This window comes from Salmo salar, chromosome 03, assembly GCF_965601325.2.
Source record: "Salmo salar chromosome 03, fSalSal1, whole genome shotgun sequence".
NCBI lineage: Eukaryota > Metazoa > Chordata > Actinopteri > Salmoniformes > Salmonidae > Salmo > Salmo salar.
Genome location: NC_138293.1, coordinates 27,479,344 through 27,499,112, shown reverse-complemented (window position 1 = coordinate 27,499,112; position 19,769 = coordinate 27,479,344). Strand labels below are relative to the sequence as shown.

Here is a 19,769-nt window from a genome sequence, read left to right as displayed (position 1 = left end):
TCAGATGTCATTGTTGTTTCCTAGCTGAACGTGGCAACTCCTGGAACAAGCATGTACGCATACACTGTCAGTAGACTAAGGTAGACGATCATGTTTCATTCAAAACAGATGAAGAGTAAAAAAATAACTTCACTTTAGCCGTTTGTTTTATGTTCAATCAGAATCCACAACGTTGTCCCTGGGGTCTGAAGTCCGACTTCACCGCTATAGCCTACCGTGCTGAAAAGTTGTTCCTCATTCTCACTTACCTGACCGTTGAAACAGGTAAGTTCACGTCTAGCCAAGGGTCTATTGCAAGCTAGTCGCCTATTATGCTACTTGACTGATGGAATTGTTAGTTCATGTCAGGATAGCTTTTGGTCTGTCTTCATAATGTTTTTACCCTACGTAGGCTACATGAAAAAAGGCTGCCCGACAACTTTATTTTGGCTCTCTATGCTGCATTCAACGCAGTCTTCGTATTTTGACGCGTTCAAAACGTCGACTGGACGCCAGTGACATGTTGATCAGTATGTATGGGCCACACCGCTTGCGTCGCAAAATAAATGTACACATACATGTTATTCAATCATTGCACCCACATTGCTCGCGCGCGTCTGCGTGGCCTCTCGCGGGCGTGAGTCCGCCATCGCGCGCATGTTTATTTTGTCCATCAACACCAGACGCGATCAGGACACGCAGGTTGAAATATCAAAACGAACTCTGCACCAACTATATTAATTTGTGGACAGGTCGAAAAGCATTAATAATATATGGCAATTTAGCTAACTTGCTGTTGCTAGCTAATTTGTCCTGGGATATAAACATTGGGTTGTTATTTTACCTGAAATGCACAAGGTCGTCTACTCTAACAATATATATTTCTGTCTAAACCCTGTCTAAGCTGGGGGTTACTACTAAGCTATATGGAATTGTTTTAAGAAGGTCATACCTGGGATCATTTTGATTTTGAATTTTAATACCCCTTGAAGTATCCAAAAAATTATATTTTATGAAAAATATGTTTGGTTTTACTGCTATTAGCCCATACAAACGCAGTCAATAACAGATTCACTACATGGAGCAACAGATAGTCCCCCGGGACTGCCGTGCAGAAGACATATTAGCCCACAGAGAGAAGCACGAGATCGAACTTCACACAACTTTCTAGAACGGGTCACCAACCGGTCGATAACCAAGGCCTTCGTAGTCAATTGACAAACATTTCTGTAAAAAACAAAACTAGAAAGCCTTGTGTTCCTATTTTATTTTCGTCTCGGGCTGTTGGTGATTAAGCTGGGTAGGCAACTGTTGCCATTTTTAACCATTTCGAACCATTTCATGTGTCTGAAAGAACAAACCTTGCCTTCCAAGCGGGCCAAGAGAGCAAATCAAGTGCACTATAGGCCTTCCGCTGGACAATCGGATGGGCTCAGATTACCGTGTCTGCAGTAACGTAGCAGGCATCAAAGAAAGCTACAGCAAAGTTGATACTGTGAGATTTCAAAACGTTTCAAAACCACGACTAGAGAGAGAGCCAACGAATACAGCGAAGAGCTGCTGTTTTTATGAGTGAGTTCATGTTTAAGTTCTTACTCAGAAGTGTCAATACTTTGTATTCAACACTTTTATAAGCCATAATGTGCGTTCTTCCTATTTCCACTTAGCGCTACAACAAGCACTGCAGAAGTAATGAATGAGTAGGAAAGTTAATCTATAGGCTTGCGTTGTTGTAATTTATTAGCGACTTGGGTCTTTTTTTAATATCAAGGAAAATTTCACTTTCTCTGTTCATAGGAGTAACAACATGAATTTGTGCATGAGGCAGAAATAATGTGGTGAGACTCGAGTTTCACCATCAGCTGGAAGACGGTGCTCCTTTTTGGTCAGTGGAGGTAAGGGAGTGCGGAGGGATGCTCAGAGGCGGACCCTCAGCCTGCTGCTCTCTCCCTCCACTGAGACTGACCATCAGATGCATGCACCATCAGCCCAGTAAAATAAAAAGCAAATGTTTTAAATGTATGCTCACTCAGCTGTGCCTCACAAGTAATACAACAACAGATCTATTACTGGTGTGATCATACAGCCTAACTCAAATGTTGAAATATAATTTAAAAAATGTCAGAACAGCAATGCATTGGCAGGGCAATTCAAGTAAAGTCAAAATGCGGTGATAATGTATTGGGCCTATAGCTTACTGACAAACGTCATTGCTACAGTGCTGTTTTTAATTGGTTAATGTTGCATAGGCTTACGCTTTTTATGTCGTAAAAAAAAAATCTGAGTGGTATATCTTGGCTTGCGTTTAGACTCAAAGTGATCTTAACTCAGAAAAGGTTGGTGACCACTGTTCTGGAGTTTTCCCTGTTAACACTGAACGTCTCTGTGGCAATTGTGATCTAATCAACACAATATTAGCCACTTTCAATGCAACATACTGAAACAAAACAAACTATTCAAGACATTTTGTTGTAGACAGAACGCATAGGAGTAGGATTCTATTACATTGACATGCACGGCTCAGTCCGTACTCTACACAGACTTGTGCGGCATAAACAATCAGAGCTGCAGTAGGCCTATATGCAAATAGACCATTGCCATATATGGATCTGTGCCATTTACTTTGAACTGGACTGTGTTTACAGCATGAGCGGGGGATTTTGATCCGCAGGCCTCCAAAAGATCTAGGCTAACAACCCCGTAACAACACTGGTAGATTACAATTATGTTTTCTCTCATTCAAACGTTGTTCAGCTTCAGCATCCACTCAAAATACATCACCGAAGACATATATATAGAATTTTGCACTGGAGTGAGGGACTTGGTGTGACTAGTTTAAGGGTCTATTTACACTCCACTAGTTTATCCACAAACTCTACAAACATTCATCATTGACCACACTCTTAACTTTTTGCTAGACCAAGGTGCAAAACGACCACGTTGTGGTAGTATTCATTCGCATGAAGAAAATAAGGAAATACAGGGAGCGGAGATCAGGGTGCCTTGTGAGAATTTGTCGGCGAGTGGGTAACCCGCCTCTACCATCCATTCTATTGGCCAACGTGCAATCACTGGAGAATAAACTGGAGAAGCTCCGTTCAAGACTAGCCTACTAACGGGACAAACTGTAATATCTTATGTTTCACCGAGTCGTGTCTGAACGACGACATGGATAATATACAGTTGGCTGGGTTTTCCGTGCATCGGCAAGACAGCAGCTGGTGCGCAATGTCTAATATTAAGGTAGTCTCGAGGTATTGCTCACCTGAGGTAGTGTGGTCTACAGCTAATCATGAGGTACTCTATCTACCAAGAGAGTTTTCATCTATATTTTTTGTAGACGTATATTTACCACCACAAGACCGCACTCAACAAGCTGATTAAGGCCATAAGCAAACAAGAAAATGCTCATCTAGAAGTGGCGCTCCTAGTGGCCAGGGACTTTAATGCAGGCAAACTTATATCCGTTTTACCTCATTTCTACCAGCATGTCACATGTGTAACCAAAGGGAATAAAACAAAATCAACTTTACTCCAGACACAGAGATGTGTACAAAGCTCTACCTCACCCTCCAATTAAATAATCTGACCATAATTCTAACTTCCTGTTTACAAGCAAAAACTAAAGCAGGAAGTACCAGTGACTCGCTCAATACGGAAGTGGTCAGATGATGCGGATGCTACGCTACAGGACTGTTTTGCTAGCACAGACTGGAATATGTTCCGGGATTCATCCAATGGCATTGAGGAGTATAGCACCTCAGTCACCGGCTTCATCAATAAGTGCATCAACGACATGCATATCCCCACAGTGACCGTACGTACATATCCCAACCAGAAGCCATGGATTACAGGCAACATCCGCACCAAGCTAAAGGCGAGAGCTGCCGCTTTCAACGAGTGGGACCCTAATCCGGACGCTTAGAAGAAATTCCGCTATGCCCTCAGACGAACCATCAAACAGGCAAAGCGTCAATACAGGACACAAGATTGACTCCTACTACACCAGCTCTGACACTCGTCGGATGTGGCAGGGCTTGCAAACTATTACAAACTACAAAGGGAAACTCAGCCGTGAGCTGTCCAGTGACCTGAGCCTACCAGCGGGCTAAAGGCCTTTTATGCTTGCTTCGAGGAAATTAACACTGAAGCATGCATGAAAGCGCCAGCTGTTCCGGTCGACTGTGATCACGCTGTCCGTAGCCGACGTGAGTAAGACCTTTTAACCTCTCTGGGCTAGGTGGCACCAAATCGTCCCACCTACGTAACAGCCAGTTGAATCCTGTGGCGCGATTTTCAAATACCTTAGAAATGCTATTACTTCAATTTCTCAAACATATGACTATTTTACAGCTATTTAACCTCTATGGGCTAGGTGGTGCACTCCATCAACAGCAGGTGCATTTCAAGAGCGGCAAATTTGAATCCAAATAAATGTCAAAATTCAAATTTTTCAAACATACAACTATTTTACACCCTTTGAAAGATAAACATCTCCTTAATCTAACCACGTTTTACGATTTCAAAAAGGTTTTACGGCGAAAGCATAAATTTAGAGTATGTTAGGACAGTACATTTACAAGAGTTGTGTGTAATGTTTTGTCAATTCAAAGACAGGGTCACCAAAACCATAAAACCAGCTAAAATGATGCACTAACCTTTTACAATCTCCATCAGATGACACTCCTAGGACATTATGTTAGACAATGCATGCATTTTTAGTTCTATCAAGTTCATATTTATATCCAAAAACAGCGTTTTACTATGGCATTGATGTTGAGGAAATCGTTTCCCTCCAATAACCGGCAGTCAAGTCAGCATCACAAATTAAATAATTAAAATTAGAAAACATTGGTAAAATATTATATTGTCATTTAAAGAATTATAGATTTACATCTCTTGAACGCAATCAACTTGCCAGATTTAAAAATAACCTTACTGGGAAATCACACTTTGCAATAATCTGAGCACTGCGCCCAGAAAAATACGCATTGCGATACAGACTAGTCGTCATGTTGGGGAGATCTAAAATCGAAAATACTATGTAAATAATCCATTACCTTTGATTCTCTTCATCAGATGTCACTTCCAGGTATCACAGGTCCATAACGAATGTAGTTTTGTTCAAAAAAGCTTATCATTTATGTCCAAAAATCTCCGTCTTGTTAGCACATGATCTAAGCCCGCCGGACTTCACTTCATGAACGAGGGGAAAAAATATATTTACGTTCGTTCAAACATGTCAAACGTTGTATAGCATAAATCATTAGGGCCTTTTTTAACCAGAACATGAATAATATTCAAGGTGGACGAATGCATACTCTTTTATAACGTATTGGAACGAGGGTACCCAACATGAACTCGCGCGCCAGGTGTCTAATGGGCCATCATCGTTCCATGGCTCTTGTTCGGTCAGATCTCCCTCCAGAAGACTCAAAACACTTTGTAAAGGCTGGTGACATCTAGTGGAAGCAATAGGAAGTGCCAAAATATTCCTCAGCCCCTGTGTTTTTCAATGGCATAGGTTTAAAGGTAATACAACACATCAGGTATCCACTTCCTGTCAGAAAATGTCTCAGGGTTTTGCCTGCCAAATGAGTTCTGTTATACTCACAGACACCATTCAAACAGTTTTAGAAACTTTAGAGTGTTTTCTATCCATATATAATAAGTATATGCATATTCTAGTTACTGGGTAGGATTAGTAACCAGATTAAATCGGGTACATTTTTTTTATCCAGCCGTGCAAATACTGCCCCCTAGCCCTAACAGGTTAAAGACAAGACTCCCGTTAATCTAACCACACTGTCCGATTTCAAAAAGGCTTTACAACGAAAGCAAAACATTAGATTATGTCAGCAGAGTACCCAGCCAGAAATAATCAGACACCCATTTTTGAAGCTAGCATATAATGTCACAAAAACCCAGAAGACAGCTAAATGCAGCACTAACCTTTGATGATCTTCATCAGATGACACACCTAGGACATTATGTTATACAATACCAATTTGTAAGTCGCTCTGGATAAGAGCGTCTGCTAAATGGCTAAAATGTAAAATGTAAATGTAAACATGCATGTTTTGTTCAATCAAGTTCATATTTATATCAAAAACCAGCTTTTTACATTAGCATGTGACGTTCAGAACTAGCATACCCCCCGCAAACTTCCGGCGAATTCACTAACAATTTACAAAATTACTCACGATAAACGTTCACAAAAAGCATAACAATTATTTTAAGAATTATAGATACAGAACTCCTCTATGCACTCGATATGTCCGATTTTAAAATAGCTTTTCGGTGAAAGCACATTTTGCAATATTCTAAGTAGATAGCCCGGCATCACAGGGCTAGCTATTTAGACACCCAGCAAGTTTAGCCTTCACCAAAATCAGATTTACTATTAGAAAAGTTTGATTACCTTTCCTGTTCTTCGTCAGAATGCACTCCCAGGACTTCTACTTCAATAACAAATGTTGGTTTGGTCCAAAATAATCCATAGTTATGTTCCAACAGCGGCGTTTTGTTGTGCGTTCAGGACACTATCCGAATGGTAAATAAGGGTCACGCGCACGGCGCATTTCGTGACAAAAGATTTCTAAATATTTCATTACCGTACTTCGAAGCATGTCAACCGCTGTTTACAATCAATTTTTATGCCATTTTTATCGTAAAAAAGCGATAATATTCCGACCGGGAATCTGCAATTAGGTAAACAGCCGAAAGAAAATACAGCATGGGGTCGACTCGGGCACGCGCCTAATTCCTTTGTCCTCTGATCGGCCACTTGGCAAAGGCGATTATGTGTTTCAGCCTGGGGCTGCCTCGACATCGTTCAGCTTTTTCCCGGGCTCTGAGAGCCTATTGGAGCCGTAGGAAGTGTCACGTTACAGCTAAGATCCTGACTCTTCAATAAACAGAGGCAAGAACAACAACACCTTGTCAGACAGGCCACTTCCTGCATGAAATCTTCTCAGGTTTTTGCCTGCCATATGAGTTCTGTTATACTCACAGACACCATTCAAACAGTTTTAGAAACTTTAGGGTGTTTTCTATCCAAAGCCAATAATTATATGCATATTCTAGTTACTGGGCAGGAGTAGTAACCAGATTAAATCGGGTAAATTTTTTATCCGGCCATGTAAATACTACCCCCTAGCCCTAACAGGTTAAACAGGTCAACATTCACAAGGCCACAGGGCCAGACGGATTACCAGGACGTGTACTCAGAGCATGCACGGACCAACTGACAAGTGTCTTCACTGACATTTTCAATCTCTCCCTGACCGAGTCTGTAATACCTACATCTTTCAAGCAGACCACCATAGTCCCTGTGCCCAAGAAAGCAAAGGTAACCTTCCTAAATGACTACTGCCCCGTAGCACTCACATCGGTAGCCATGAAGTGTTTTGAAAAGCTGGTCATGGCTCACATCAACATCACAGAAACCCTAGACCCACTCCAATTCACATACTGCCACAACAGATCCACAGTTGACGCAATCTCAATTGCACTCCACACTGCCCTTGCCCACCTGGACAAAAGGAACACCTATGTGAGAATGCTGTTCATTGACTACAGCTTAGCGTTCAACACCACAGTGCCCACAAAGCTCATCACTAAGCTAAGGACCCTGGGACTAAACACCTCCCTCTGCAACTGGATCCTGTTCTTCCTGATGGGTCGCACCCAGGTGGTATGGGTAGGCAACAACACATCTGCCATGCTGATCCTCAACACAGGGGCCCCTCAGGGGTGAGTGCTTAGTCCCCAACTGTGCTCCTTGTTCACCCAAGAGTGCATGGCCAAACACAACTCCAACACCATCATTAAGTTTCCTGATGACACAACGGTGGTAGGCCTTATCACCGACAACGATGAGACAGCCTATAGCGAGGAGGTCAGAGACCTGGCAGTGTGGTGCCAGGACAACCACTTCTCCCTCAACGTGAGCAAGACAAAGGAGATGATCGTGGACTACATGAAAAGGAGGACCGAGCACACCCCCATTGTCATCTACAAGGCTGTAGTGGAGCAGGTTGAGAGCTTCAAGTTCCTTGGTGTCCACATCACCAACAAACTATCATGGTCCAAACACACCAAGAAATTTGTGAAGAGGGCACGACAACGCCTTTTCCCGTTCAGGAGACTGAAAAGATTTGGCATGTGTCCCGAGATGCCATACTGCCTGGTATGGCAACTGCTCGGCATCCGACTGTAAGGCGCTACAGAGGGTAGTGTGTACAGCCCAGTACATCATTGGGGCCAAGCTTCCTGCCATCCAGGACCTATATACTAGGCAGTGTCAGAGGAAGGCCCTAAATATTGCCAAAGACTCCAGTCACACAAGTCATAGACTGTTCTTTCTGCTACCGCACAGCAAGTGGTACCGGAGCACCAAGTCTAGGTCCTAAAGGTCCAAAACAGCTTCTACAATTAATCAAATGGCCACCCGGACTATTTGCATTTGTTTTGTTTTTACACTGTTGGTACTCGCTGTTTATTATGTATCTATCTACCTACATGTACAAATTACCTCGACTAACCTGTATCCCCGCACATTGATCCTCAACCCTGGCACCCCACAAGGGTGCGTACTCCGCCCCCTTCTGTACTCCCTGTTCATCCATGCCTGCGTGGCCAAGCACGCCTCTAACTCAATCATCAAGTTCGCAGACGACACAACAGTAGTAGGCTTGATTACCAACAACGACGACGAGGCTCTGGGAATGTGGTGCCAGGAAAATAACTTATCACTCAACGTCAACTAAACAAAGGAGATGATCGTGGACTAAAGCAAACAGCAGAGGGAGCATCCACATCGACAGGACAGCAGTGGAGAAGGTGGAAAGTTTTAAGTTGTTCGGCGTGTTACATCACTGACAAACTGAAATTGTCCACCCACACATATAATGTGGTGAAGAAGGCACAACAGCACCTCTTCAACCTCGGGAGGCTGAATAAATTGTTCTTGTCACTTAAAACCCTCACAAACTTTTACAGATGCACAATTGAGAGGATATTGTCGGGCTGTATCACCGCCTGGTACAGCAACTGCACCGCCCACAACCACAGGGCTCTCCAGAGGGTGGTGCGGTCTGCACAACGCATCACCGGGGGCAAACTACTTGCCCTCCAGGACACCTACAGCACCCGATGTCACAGGAAGGCCAAAAATATCATCAAGGACAACAACCACCCGAGCCACTGCCTGTTCACCATCATTCAGAAGGCGAGTTCAGTACAGGTGCATCAAAGCTGGGACCGAGAGACTGAAAAACAGCTTCTATCTCAAGGCCATCAGACTGTTAAATAGCCATCACTAGCACTGAGAGGCTGCTGCCTATATTCACAGATTTTAAATCATTGGCCACTTTAATAAATGGAACACTAGTCACTTTAATAATGTCACTTAATGATGTTTGCATATCTTGCATTACTCATCTCATATGTATATACTGTATTCTATACTATTCTACTGTATCTTAGTCTATGCCGCTCTGTGTGCATTGGGTATATGTTGTAGAATTGTTGGATATTACTTGTTAGATATTGCTGCATTGTCAGAACTAGAAGCACCACCATTTCACTACACCCGCAATGTGTGTAACTTTTATTTAACTAGGCAAGTCAGTTAAGAACAAATTCTTCTTTACAATGATGGCCTACCCCGACCAAACTCGGATGACGCTGGGCCAATTGTGCGCCGCCCTATGGGACACCCAATCACGGCCGGATGTGATACAGCCTGCTAAACACGTGTATGTGACCAATACAATTTGATTTGACTCTGTACCGGTACCCCCTGTATATAGCCTCGTTATTGTTATTTTATTGTGTTAAATTTTATTTATTTATAAAAAAAATAGTTTTACTTTAGTTTATTTAGTCAATATTTTCTTAACTCTATTTTCTTAACTGCATTGTTGGTTAAGGGCTTGTAAGTAAGCATTTCACGGTAAGGTCTACCTACACCTGTTGTATTCGGCGCATGTGACAAATAACCATTTTATTTTATATTCAGTATTTGTTTACATCCATGGCCACTCTCTTCCAGTGCCGCTATTTTTCAATAGCCTGCTTTTCATTACCAGCTTGAAGTTGTAGACTAAGTTCTGTTTGAATATTTTGTCTAAAGATTGGCCAACTTGGCCAAGTTGTGGCTAACCCCTGACACACTTGTGGAGAGGCAGTCAGTTTTGTGGCCCATGTTAAACCTACTTATACTCGGCCTCTGTACAATTATACCCCTTCACAGATTGAGTAACACATGAAGCGCAACACTTTTTTTTTTTTATGTCTAGACAGTTTGTGAAAATCCTTTATTTTTTTATATTTTCTTTTTTAAGAAAGGCAACTTTTACAGTTATTTGCCTCCCAAACTGATTTCAGAATATGACTTTCTATATAGACTGCGGGAGAGGCGATGAATGGCAAATACCTTTTTTGTATTCGTATAATGAATTGGCTTTGCTTGTTTGCTTTATACATATCTCTTTCCCTCAGGCAACAAATATGGCATCATGGATTATAAAAATTGCCTTGATGGCAATGAGTATCTTAATCGAAACTACTGAAGGGAAAAAAGACAAGGTGCTGTATTGTTCAGGTAAATTGGGATGTTTATTTGTCCACTTTATCCTTTTCTACCTATTAGATATGGGGTTTTCAGGATGTACATGTAATGCAATACTTATTTATAGCCAATGCAGACTACAGATTTGCATAGTGAACAAGTATTGTCATAAAATATCAACTTTTGTGAAAGTTGACTCAAGAAACGAATGTCTTGTAAGCTCGTTTCATATCATTTGACCTGCCAGGGCAGCAATTTCCTATTCTAGATTTGATCGTTTTCTTGATTATCAACCGTTTAGTTTTTAACCTTTGCTAAACACAATTTACACATACAATCATTTCATTTGAAGTGGTTTTTTTTGTGCAGTTTGAAAATATTTCTGTTGAATTTCAAAAGTGTACGAATGACAGAGACAAGTTCCAATGTTCTTTATCTAAAAATATAAAAGGAGCACTATGGAAAACTTTAATCATAATTCAACGTTTTCAGTTAATACATAGTTTTAGTAATTTTATTTTACAAAACCAAATTAAACTTGGTGGAAGGCAGCTCATCACATGGCCATTTTCTTTCTTTGAACACTACAGCAACACCAACACTAGTCTTAACAAACCTTGGAGTCATCCTTGCATGACTGTAACACTTGTCAAGCTACCAATGCAAACTCTCAGCACAGTACGCCATTAGTGTAGCCTACTGTGCATCATAGTATCAATGACATTTTAAGAACTGTTAGAAGCCCTCCAGCCATAGTCTGACATCTGGCATGAAAATCCTGTACAATTCTTAGTGAAGCATTACCCCCAATTGTAGGTCTGATTAAAAAAACAAAAAAAAAACAACGACCAAAGCCTCCATTTTTAATTAAAGAGTGACTGGATGCTATCTAACTTACCATTCTCAGGGGTAAGAGGTTCATTTACTTTGGTGTTGATATAATTTATATACATTTTATTTGGACCTCGTAAAAAGACGAGGCTTTCACACTTTTTACAGCAGTTTTCATACATACTCATTGAATTGAGCTTTGCTTGATCGTAACACTTAATAATTGAAATGGTCTTGAATAAAATGTAAAGGATAGCAAATTCGAGAGTGTGGAATGTGGACATATAAGGAGATTTCAGTATACAAAATAGTATTGCATGGCTCTAGTCATGTTTTTGCATTTCCTTTGATGCTTATGTTAGTATTAAGACTTTTGTTAAATGAAAAAGTAACAAAAGTAGCATTTTAGTAACATTTTATTAAAAATGTTATCATATTTTGAGCTAAGTACTGTATGTTTTCTTATCAACAGTTCTGTAAATATAATTGCTTATTTACTTGTGTTTCTAGTAGTATCTCAATGTTGCTGTCATTCTGTTAATCATCAGTCTGTCAAGCTTATTTCATTTGAACAGTTTTACTTTTCTTTATCTGTGGGCATACTATGGGTCTACAGTTTAAGTCGGAAGTTTACATACACCTTAGCCAATTACATTTAAACTCAGTTTTTCACAATTCCTGACATTTAATCCTAGTAAAAATTCCCTGTCTTAGGTCAGTTAGGATCACCACTTTATTTTAAGAATGTGAAATGTAAATAATAGTAGAGAGAATGATTTATTTCAGCTTTTATTTCTTTCATCACATTCCCAGTGGGTCCGAAGTTTACATACACTCAATTAGTATTTGGTAGCATTGCCTTTAAATTGTTTAACTTGGGGCAAACGTTTCGGGTAGCCTTCCACAAGCTTCCCACAATAAGTTGGGTGAATTTTGGCCCATTCCTCCTGACAGCTGGTGTAACTGAGTCAGATTTGTAGGCCTCCTTGCTCGCACACGCTTTTTCAGTTCTGCCCACACATTTTCTATAGTGTTGAGGTCAGGGCTTTGTGATGGCCACTCCAATACCTTGACTTTGTTGTCCTTAAGCCATTTTGCCACAACTTTGGAAGTATGCTTGGGGTCATTGTCTATTTGGAAGACCCATTTGCGACCAAGCTTTAACTTCCTGACTGATGTCTTGAGATGTTGCTTCAATATATACACATCATTTTCCATCCTCATGATGCCATCTATTTTGTGAAGTGCACCAGTCCCTCCTGCAGCAAAGCACCCCCACAACATGATGCTGCCACCCCCGTGCTTCACGGTTGGGATGGTGTTCTTCGACTTGCAAGCCTCCCCCTTTTCCTCCAAACATAACGATGGCTGATTTCTTTTCATTTTCCCATGATGTCACGCAAAGAGGTACTGAGTTTGAAGGCAGGCCTTGAAATACATCCACAGGTACACCTCCAATTGACTCAAATTATGTCAATTAGCCTATCAGAAGCTTCTAAAGCCATGACATCATTTTCTGGAATTTTCCAAGCTGTTTAAAGGCACTGTCAACTTAGTGTATGTAAACTTCTGACCCACTGGAATTGTGATACAGTGAATTATAAGTGAAACAATCTGTCTGTAAACAATTGTTGGAAAATTGACTTGTGTCATGCACAAAGTAGATGTCCTAACTGACTTGCCAAAACTGTAGTTTGTTAACAAGACATTTGTGGAGTGGTTGAAAAACGGGTTTTAATGACTCTGACCTAAGTGTATGTAAACTTCCGACTTCAACTGTATATATCCCTGACCTATATTGTACTAACCTATATCTGTTTCTTTTAGCATGCAGGGCTATTGTTGATGAGCTCAAGTATTCAATCAGTCAGATTGATCCGAAGAAGACCATCAATGTGGGAGCCTTCAGACTCAAGCCTGATGGGAGCCTGGCTGATAAAAAGGTAGCAACCTAAGTAAAAGCTTGTTGCCAAAGTGCACTCCACTGAAGCCAAACATCTAATAGTACACATACGGCTATTGATTGAACTTCCTGGAAATAAAATATTTTATGAATTTAGAGATTGGATAGATGCATCATTCATATAGAATGCATATTTATAGTTAAAATACTTGACAAAACATAGGCTAGGCCTAGTGGTTTTATAGTAGTTCCTGGTTTCCTGTAGCCTCTCAAGCCACCTGATCTCGTGAGCTTACATGAATGTTCGCCGCGCCGCGGTAATCGTCTGGTAATTACGTGGCTCGATTTCCTGGATCTCGTACCTTGAGAAATGGAATTTAGTGTATTGTGAAATATACCGGCAGAAGAAAATAACAAAAGTAAGATCAGTATGTAACTTCATTTCAGTTTGTGTCCTTGTAAGCATTGGTAAATGCTTTATCACAGTGTTTCAGCTACATTTCCAAAATCAGAAGCTTTGCTTATTGGTTAACCCTCTGGATATTCAAACCACTGTCTTCTCCTCTTTTCCTAACCAAGCATTGTTGTAGTGTGAAGAGGTCAGGCCTGGTAGTGTTCCAGTGTCATGTCCCTTGTGTCCAGGGACTGTCATTAGCTGGTCAGCTCACCTATTGATCTCAGGGGTTAATCCCCTTTTGATGGTAATTGATAGCTAATAACATGCTGTTTATTTAGCTAGGCTGCTTCATGTTTTCCTCTTCCCCTTAGCCATTTTCAAGTTAATTTTCAAGTAAAAGGGATTATGACATATTTCCTAATATGACAAATCCAGTTCTCTCATTCATGTTGGTTTGAATGTAATCAAACATTCCATAGGCATAGTATTATAAAGATTTTAGTTGTTTTGATCTTCTCTTGACATCAAATTGTCTCATTCCTTCCTGTTCATTATGCTCAATCTATGGATCAACTGCGTATGTCATATTCACAGACTCTCATTAAGTGTTTTCTAAAAGAGGGTTCATTTGAAAAATGCTAATTACAGTTCCTATACCCATGTGAGTCTTGGTTCATATTCCATTTTGTTTGCCCTCAAGCTGTGGGGGTGTGCCTCTGCATTACCCCTGTTGTTGTTAGTGGAGAGAGAGTGTATGAATGCAATGATAGAGCGCAACTATAATTACTGAATCAAAATGAATGTTCGTAAGAGAAGAGTTAAGTAATGACTTAAGTAGTTTGGTATTTCCGTGCTCTGAACAGTAAGCACACTGACTTTTAAAGGGGCAATCAGCAGTTGCTACGTCCATTTTTGGACTTATAAATTAATGATATGTACCCATTTGATTCTTGAAAAATATAACATAAAAATGCCTCGAGCTTAGTTGAACTGTAGTAACTCATCAGAACCCCAAATAAAAGCTTGTTTTACTCCAATGTTTAGAAACAAAGTAAATGTAAACAAACACTGTTTATCCTCAACATGGTTAAAACTATCATTTTGATATCATGGATGGTCAGACCTTGCATCCATAGCTCTGTGTATGAATTAGAGTGATTACATTTCTCCAGCCCCATCCCTCAGCTTTTTACTTAAAGCTGGCGGGGGAAACACTTTGTTGTTGTTTTAACTGCTGATTGGCCCTTGAAGTGAAACGGCCAACAGACAGTGATGGCTGATCAACTTCTATACTAACTGCCCTATGGAAGTGTAGGCCTACCTGTTGCGCTAATCAATGGCTTGTTTTGACTTCTGGGCATAAATCAAAGAAACCCTCCCCCACCCCACCGGCTTTTGACCCTGTCTGAATCAAGGAGGGAGGGGTGTCCAAGCTTAGATTCCATCATACGAGATTAGCTGGTCTTAAGTCTCCTTTGCTCTCCAGCAACCAGTGGGGCTCCCTGAAGGCAAGGTTCACACCACAATGTTAAACCTACAACAATGAATCATTAAGCCAAAGACATTGAACTTAATTGAATAAGTTGATGGAAGTTGTTAATGTCTTACACTTTTTCTGTACATATATATTTGTTTTTTTTCATTCATTTATTCATTCTCAATGAATGGCTTTTAATGATTCTGGTTGGACCATAGAGAGAAATTGCTGTCACTCTTCATTAAATTCAATTTCTGGATTGTCATGATAAAGGTACATACTGTGGCAATCGCTTTTCCGAAGACTATAACAACGTTGCACATTGTTGTAAATGGTGGCATTAATAGGTTCTAGTTTTTATTAATTTGTGTTTTTCATTGGTCCATATTATCCTCACAAGAAATTGAAAGCCCCTTTCCTCAGTGTTACAATAATGGCTGGTTTTCCAATGGGAATTCAATGGAGGATAGCATCCCTGAGAAGCCTTTTCTCTGCCAGGCCTGCCTAGTCCCCTCCTCATTCTTCAGGAAATGTGTGATTGACTGGTCCCTTTCAAACCCCTCATACTGGTAAGGAAGGAATTTAATTCCACAACATTTTCAGGATTGCTTGATAAGGTTCTGCTTTAGGTTGGACTTTTTTAATACTGGATGTTTTTATTTATTTATATATTTTTTACATTTAAGGTAGATGTTTCTTAACAACTAAGTCAAGATCTCATCATACATATTCATAAAATTCACTAATGGTGTAAAATAAAAATATAGAAACTAAGAATATCAAAATTGCATGTTAGCATCTTTAGCCCAATAATTGCTGTTATGGCTGAATGCAGTGCACACTTGATATTCCACTTTGTTTGGTTTTTGTTTTGCAATAACTTATTAGTTAACAGTTCAACATTAATGTTGAAGTCGTCAAACCTTTGTTTTCTTTGATAGACCATCCTCAATGTTAACTATTTCTCTCTCTACATTCAACTAGCTTCCTGCCCTTTACATTGAAAAAGGAGAGAAATGTGTGGCAGGGTTCAGGCAGTTCCCTGAGACCTTTTTATCTTATTTGTGAGCAGATGGCAGTGAGCCATGGAAGCCCCTTTGTGTCACTAAGAGTCAGATATAAAAAAAGGAGGAGGGGGAAATGCTTCTGTAATGTAATCAGTGGGTCCGGAAGGGTCCATACTGAGGATGAAAGGGGACAATAGGGTCAGGGATATATCTACATTGCACAAAATTCAGTTCATCTGCAATATGCCCCCCCTTCCCCTCACCCAGCATCTTTTGACCGGGATTGACAAGGAAAACTTCCTGCTTTGATCATTCGAGGGTGGAGAAGATGAACCACCAAAAGAGACCAAAGGATGAGACTGAACTGTTTACCCTGCACTTGGCTGCTGTTTAGGCCTCCCCCTGCTCCTTAACTCAGCCCCCCTCCCCGGCCCTTTCACTGCACCCAGTCACCCTTTCCCCTCTCTCCTTCTGGGGAGGCCACGGGGGCGGGAGCATAGTGCACCTTGACCTGTCTAGACACTATTGCATGTTTTGTCCTGTTTCCAAGGGGAAGGGGTATACTTCTACAGGTTAAATGTCATAGTTCCAGCATAGGGGAAGTAGGGGTTGTTTGTGTGATGGGAATAGTAGTTAGGGGTCACCAACATGACCCAGACGGATCCTAAGCAACGTCATAGAACTGGACTCAATTAAGTTTAATTTAGATTAAACCTGATACATTTTTTGATACTTTTGTGTCTTTATCCACCAGGTCCCTCTTGCTAGATCTGAGACCAACTTGAGTGAGCTTCTGGATGGAGTTTGTGGTAGCATGAGTGACTATGCTCTTCATGTGGACCCAGACACCAAGAAAAAGCAATACAAAAGATTTGCTCCAAGAAGTTCTGATGCCGGGGATTTTCCTGATTTTAACAATTTCAAGTTTGATGGCCCAGAGGGATCCAATGCCCTAAAATTTGCGGTTAGTTTGGCAATAATTTATTAATTTACTCACATATTAATGTATTTATTTTTAGTCATGCTTTCATACAACATTCAGATTAGTATGTGATGTAGCTAAATTATTTCCTATGTTCTGCATGTCCACATACTTTTTCAAGTATTAGACTTTCAAAATGAATTGAAATATTGGTAGCGGTGGGTAACTCTTATGTTTGGTTAACTGAGGTAAACTTGGATTTAATTTTGAAAGCACAGAAGTCAATGTTATGCCTTGGTCGTTGATATCACAGCTTCATTTTATCTGGAAATCCAGTTACGTTCTTGATAATTGGGCCGGTAACTTTTTAAACTGTACATTGATATTGTTTTTCCACTTTACTTTGGTTAAGGTATATTGCATGCGCCGTAGTCTGTAATATAGAAAGACAATACATCTGGAAATATGTGTATTAAAGCTTGCATTTTAAATTGTCATTATTAGGATTATAATTTGTTTTACAGTAACATTCAGTGTTGACGTTTTTCATTCTGGAGACGTGCCAGGGGTTAACCCAAAATGCAGACGATAACGTATTTTCCTTTGTTCCTTTACAATTATCTTGAGCTCTTGCATGTAAATTGCACATATTTAAGATCAAGTTAGGCACCACAAGCAAGTAATCTTATGATGCGCAAAGATGTGTGTGTGGAATCGCTAACTTGGAATCGTGTTGCCTATCTATGTTACATGAGTCATCTAAGATGGCTGAACAGCATGGCGAGAGGAAAAATGGCAGTCTCACTCACTGCTGTGCCCACTATTGTGTGAAACTACATGCTTGTGAACCTCTCATGTGCGGAGGACCTGGTGTGCTGTCTGTTGTGTGGTAACCCATCCCCTCTCTTCTGTTACAGTGTGAAAGCATTGTGGAGGAATTTGAAGATGATATCATCTCTCTTTTTGCCAAAGAGACAGACCATGTGGTCGAGAAGTTATGCAATGAAGTATCAGGTACGGTTTCAGACATGTTGTGGTTTCTTACTCACCAGGCCTCCTGTTTTTCCCTTTCTGCGTAGTTACTATGTTATTACTAACATTATTACCCAAATGTATAACACCATTGGGTTTTGATTAGCTTTTTTATATGAATTTATTTAAATGACTTACAATGATTATTTGTTCATAGAAAATAGTATCTGGGTGTTTGGGCTTTGGAGAGCTTTGATTTGTAAAGAACAGAGTACAGTTGCCCTGCGAATACTCTATTTGGTTATCGTAACATTTTAATATTGCAATTTTTCATGGCGCTACCCCAAACATGTTTAGATGAGTACCGTGTGTGCCTACCAGGGAATACAAACATGACCACTTTTGTTTATTATGCATCCTAAAATAGAATATGAAAATGGATACATCCAGACAATTACCATTTAAAACAGATCTATTTGTAGTGTCATGATTTCCCCCTTACATAACTATCGTCTTTGATCCGCCATTTTGTTTCAACCCTGTTAAGTGAGGGTTCTGAAACAGAGCAGCGTAACATTTTTAACAGTTTGTTTTTGAATCGGTATAGAGTCTTGGAGGATGATGTTGTGGACTTATATGACACTGATACTCTATTAGATGAGCAAAAGAGCAATTTTTGTTTAACAAGATTGCGGTTGTAGGCCGATAGTTTGAATGTGCTATGTGAAGTATGAGTTATTTGGAATTTATCATCTGAATAGAAACCACCGCTCGTATCTCGTATGTTTGTCAATATAATGTAGTTTGTTTTTCTGCGAGTGTCATTGCAGTAAATGGTGTGTCACCTACTGGATGTCTGCAAATATTGATAGTTATTTTCAACAGGCCATCTGACAAGATGGCGGACTAATTTTTGTCAATATTTCATTTTCAGATCACTGTAAAGGCACCAAATTCCAGAGTGACGAACTATAGTTTTACATGCGTCTCTGCTGCGGGTGATTGGACCAGTTTAGATATATATTTCAAATGAAGAAATAATACTTGAAGGATATTGTATCAATCAAGTTGCATTCTTTTAAATAAAGTTTTCTATTTTGAATTGAGATGCTGGAATAATGTTGTCAGATACACGGAATTGTATCATGAGATAGAAAGTCAGGTGTGTTTCTTTAGGTAATCCTAGTAGGCCTAATTTATAAATGATACATTTCTTAAAAATGCAGGAGGAAGAAGTGGCACTCAAAATAATAAGATGGGTGTAAAAAACGAAAAAGCTAAGTTTGAATGTGCTGTGTACTCAGCTGTGAGAGACTGAGGAGGCAGCCATGTCAAAAAGATGGCGTGGCATCCTACAGACAATGTCAAGGTTAGCTGGATCAGCAATTTTTGCCAATTTTTTTTTGTATTAATTTTTTTTTGCTTTCACCTTCATCAGCTGATCAGTTTATGTTATAGAATGATGTTACAGAATTCCGAATGTGTTGATTATCCAGACCTGTTCTTGGTCCAGAATTCAACCGTTGCATTTGATTTTCACCGTGATTCCTGGATGGAGGAGGGAGTTTATTCTTGATTTTTAAATGGGCAGTCCCCTTACGTCCCGTCATCTGCAACAATTGAATTCGTCGTGGTATCATTTTAAACCTTTATGAGCTCTAAAATCTGCGGAAGTATGTCAAATGTTATGACATTTTCTCCTAAA

At 40.1% G+C, this 19,769-nt stretch overlaps 1 protein-coding gene across 2 annotated transcripts; it reads left to right on the top strand.

Moving 5' to 3' along the window:
* The first annotated feature begins 15 nt into the window (after window positions 1-15).
* Window positions 16-19,170, top strand: LOC106599333 (protein canopy-1). Of its 2 annotated transcripts, none has more exons than XM_045714680.2 (6): window positions 16-264; window positions 10,486-10,588; window positions 13,214-13,329; window positions 16,925-17,134; window positions 18,010-18,106; window positions 18,999-19,170. In XM_045714680.2, the coding sequence occupies exons 2-6, from the start codon at window positions 10,495-10,497 to the stop codon at window positions 19,037-19,039; spliced, it is 558 nt and encodes a 185-aa protein (XP_045570636.1). In that variant the 5' UTR covers window positions 16-264; window positions 10,486-10,494; the 3' UTR covers window positions 19,040-19,170. The 2 variants fall into 2 exon arrangements, with proteins under 2 accessions (XP_045570636.1, XP_045570637.1); XM_045714681.2 differs by lacking the exon at window positions 16-264 and adding an exon at window positions 1,777-1,874.
* Window positions 19,171-19,769: the final 599 nt, after the last annotated feature.

Coding starts and splice junctions, on each gene's coding strand:
- LOC106599333 (XM_045714680.2), top strand. CDS start 10,495: ATGGCATCATGGATTATAAAAATTGCCTTGATGGCAATGAGTATCTTA. Junction 10,589..13,213: donor CAAGGTGCTGTATTGTTCAG/GTAAATTGGGAT, acceptor TGTTTCTTTTAG/CATGCAGGGCTATTGTTGAT. Junction 13,330..16,924: donor GGAGCCTGGCTGATAAAAAG/GTAGCAACCTAA, acceptor TTTATCCACCAG/GTCCCTCTTGCTAGATCTGA.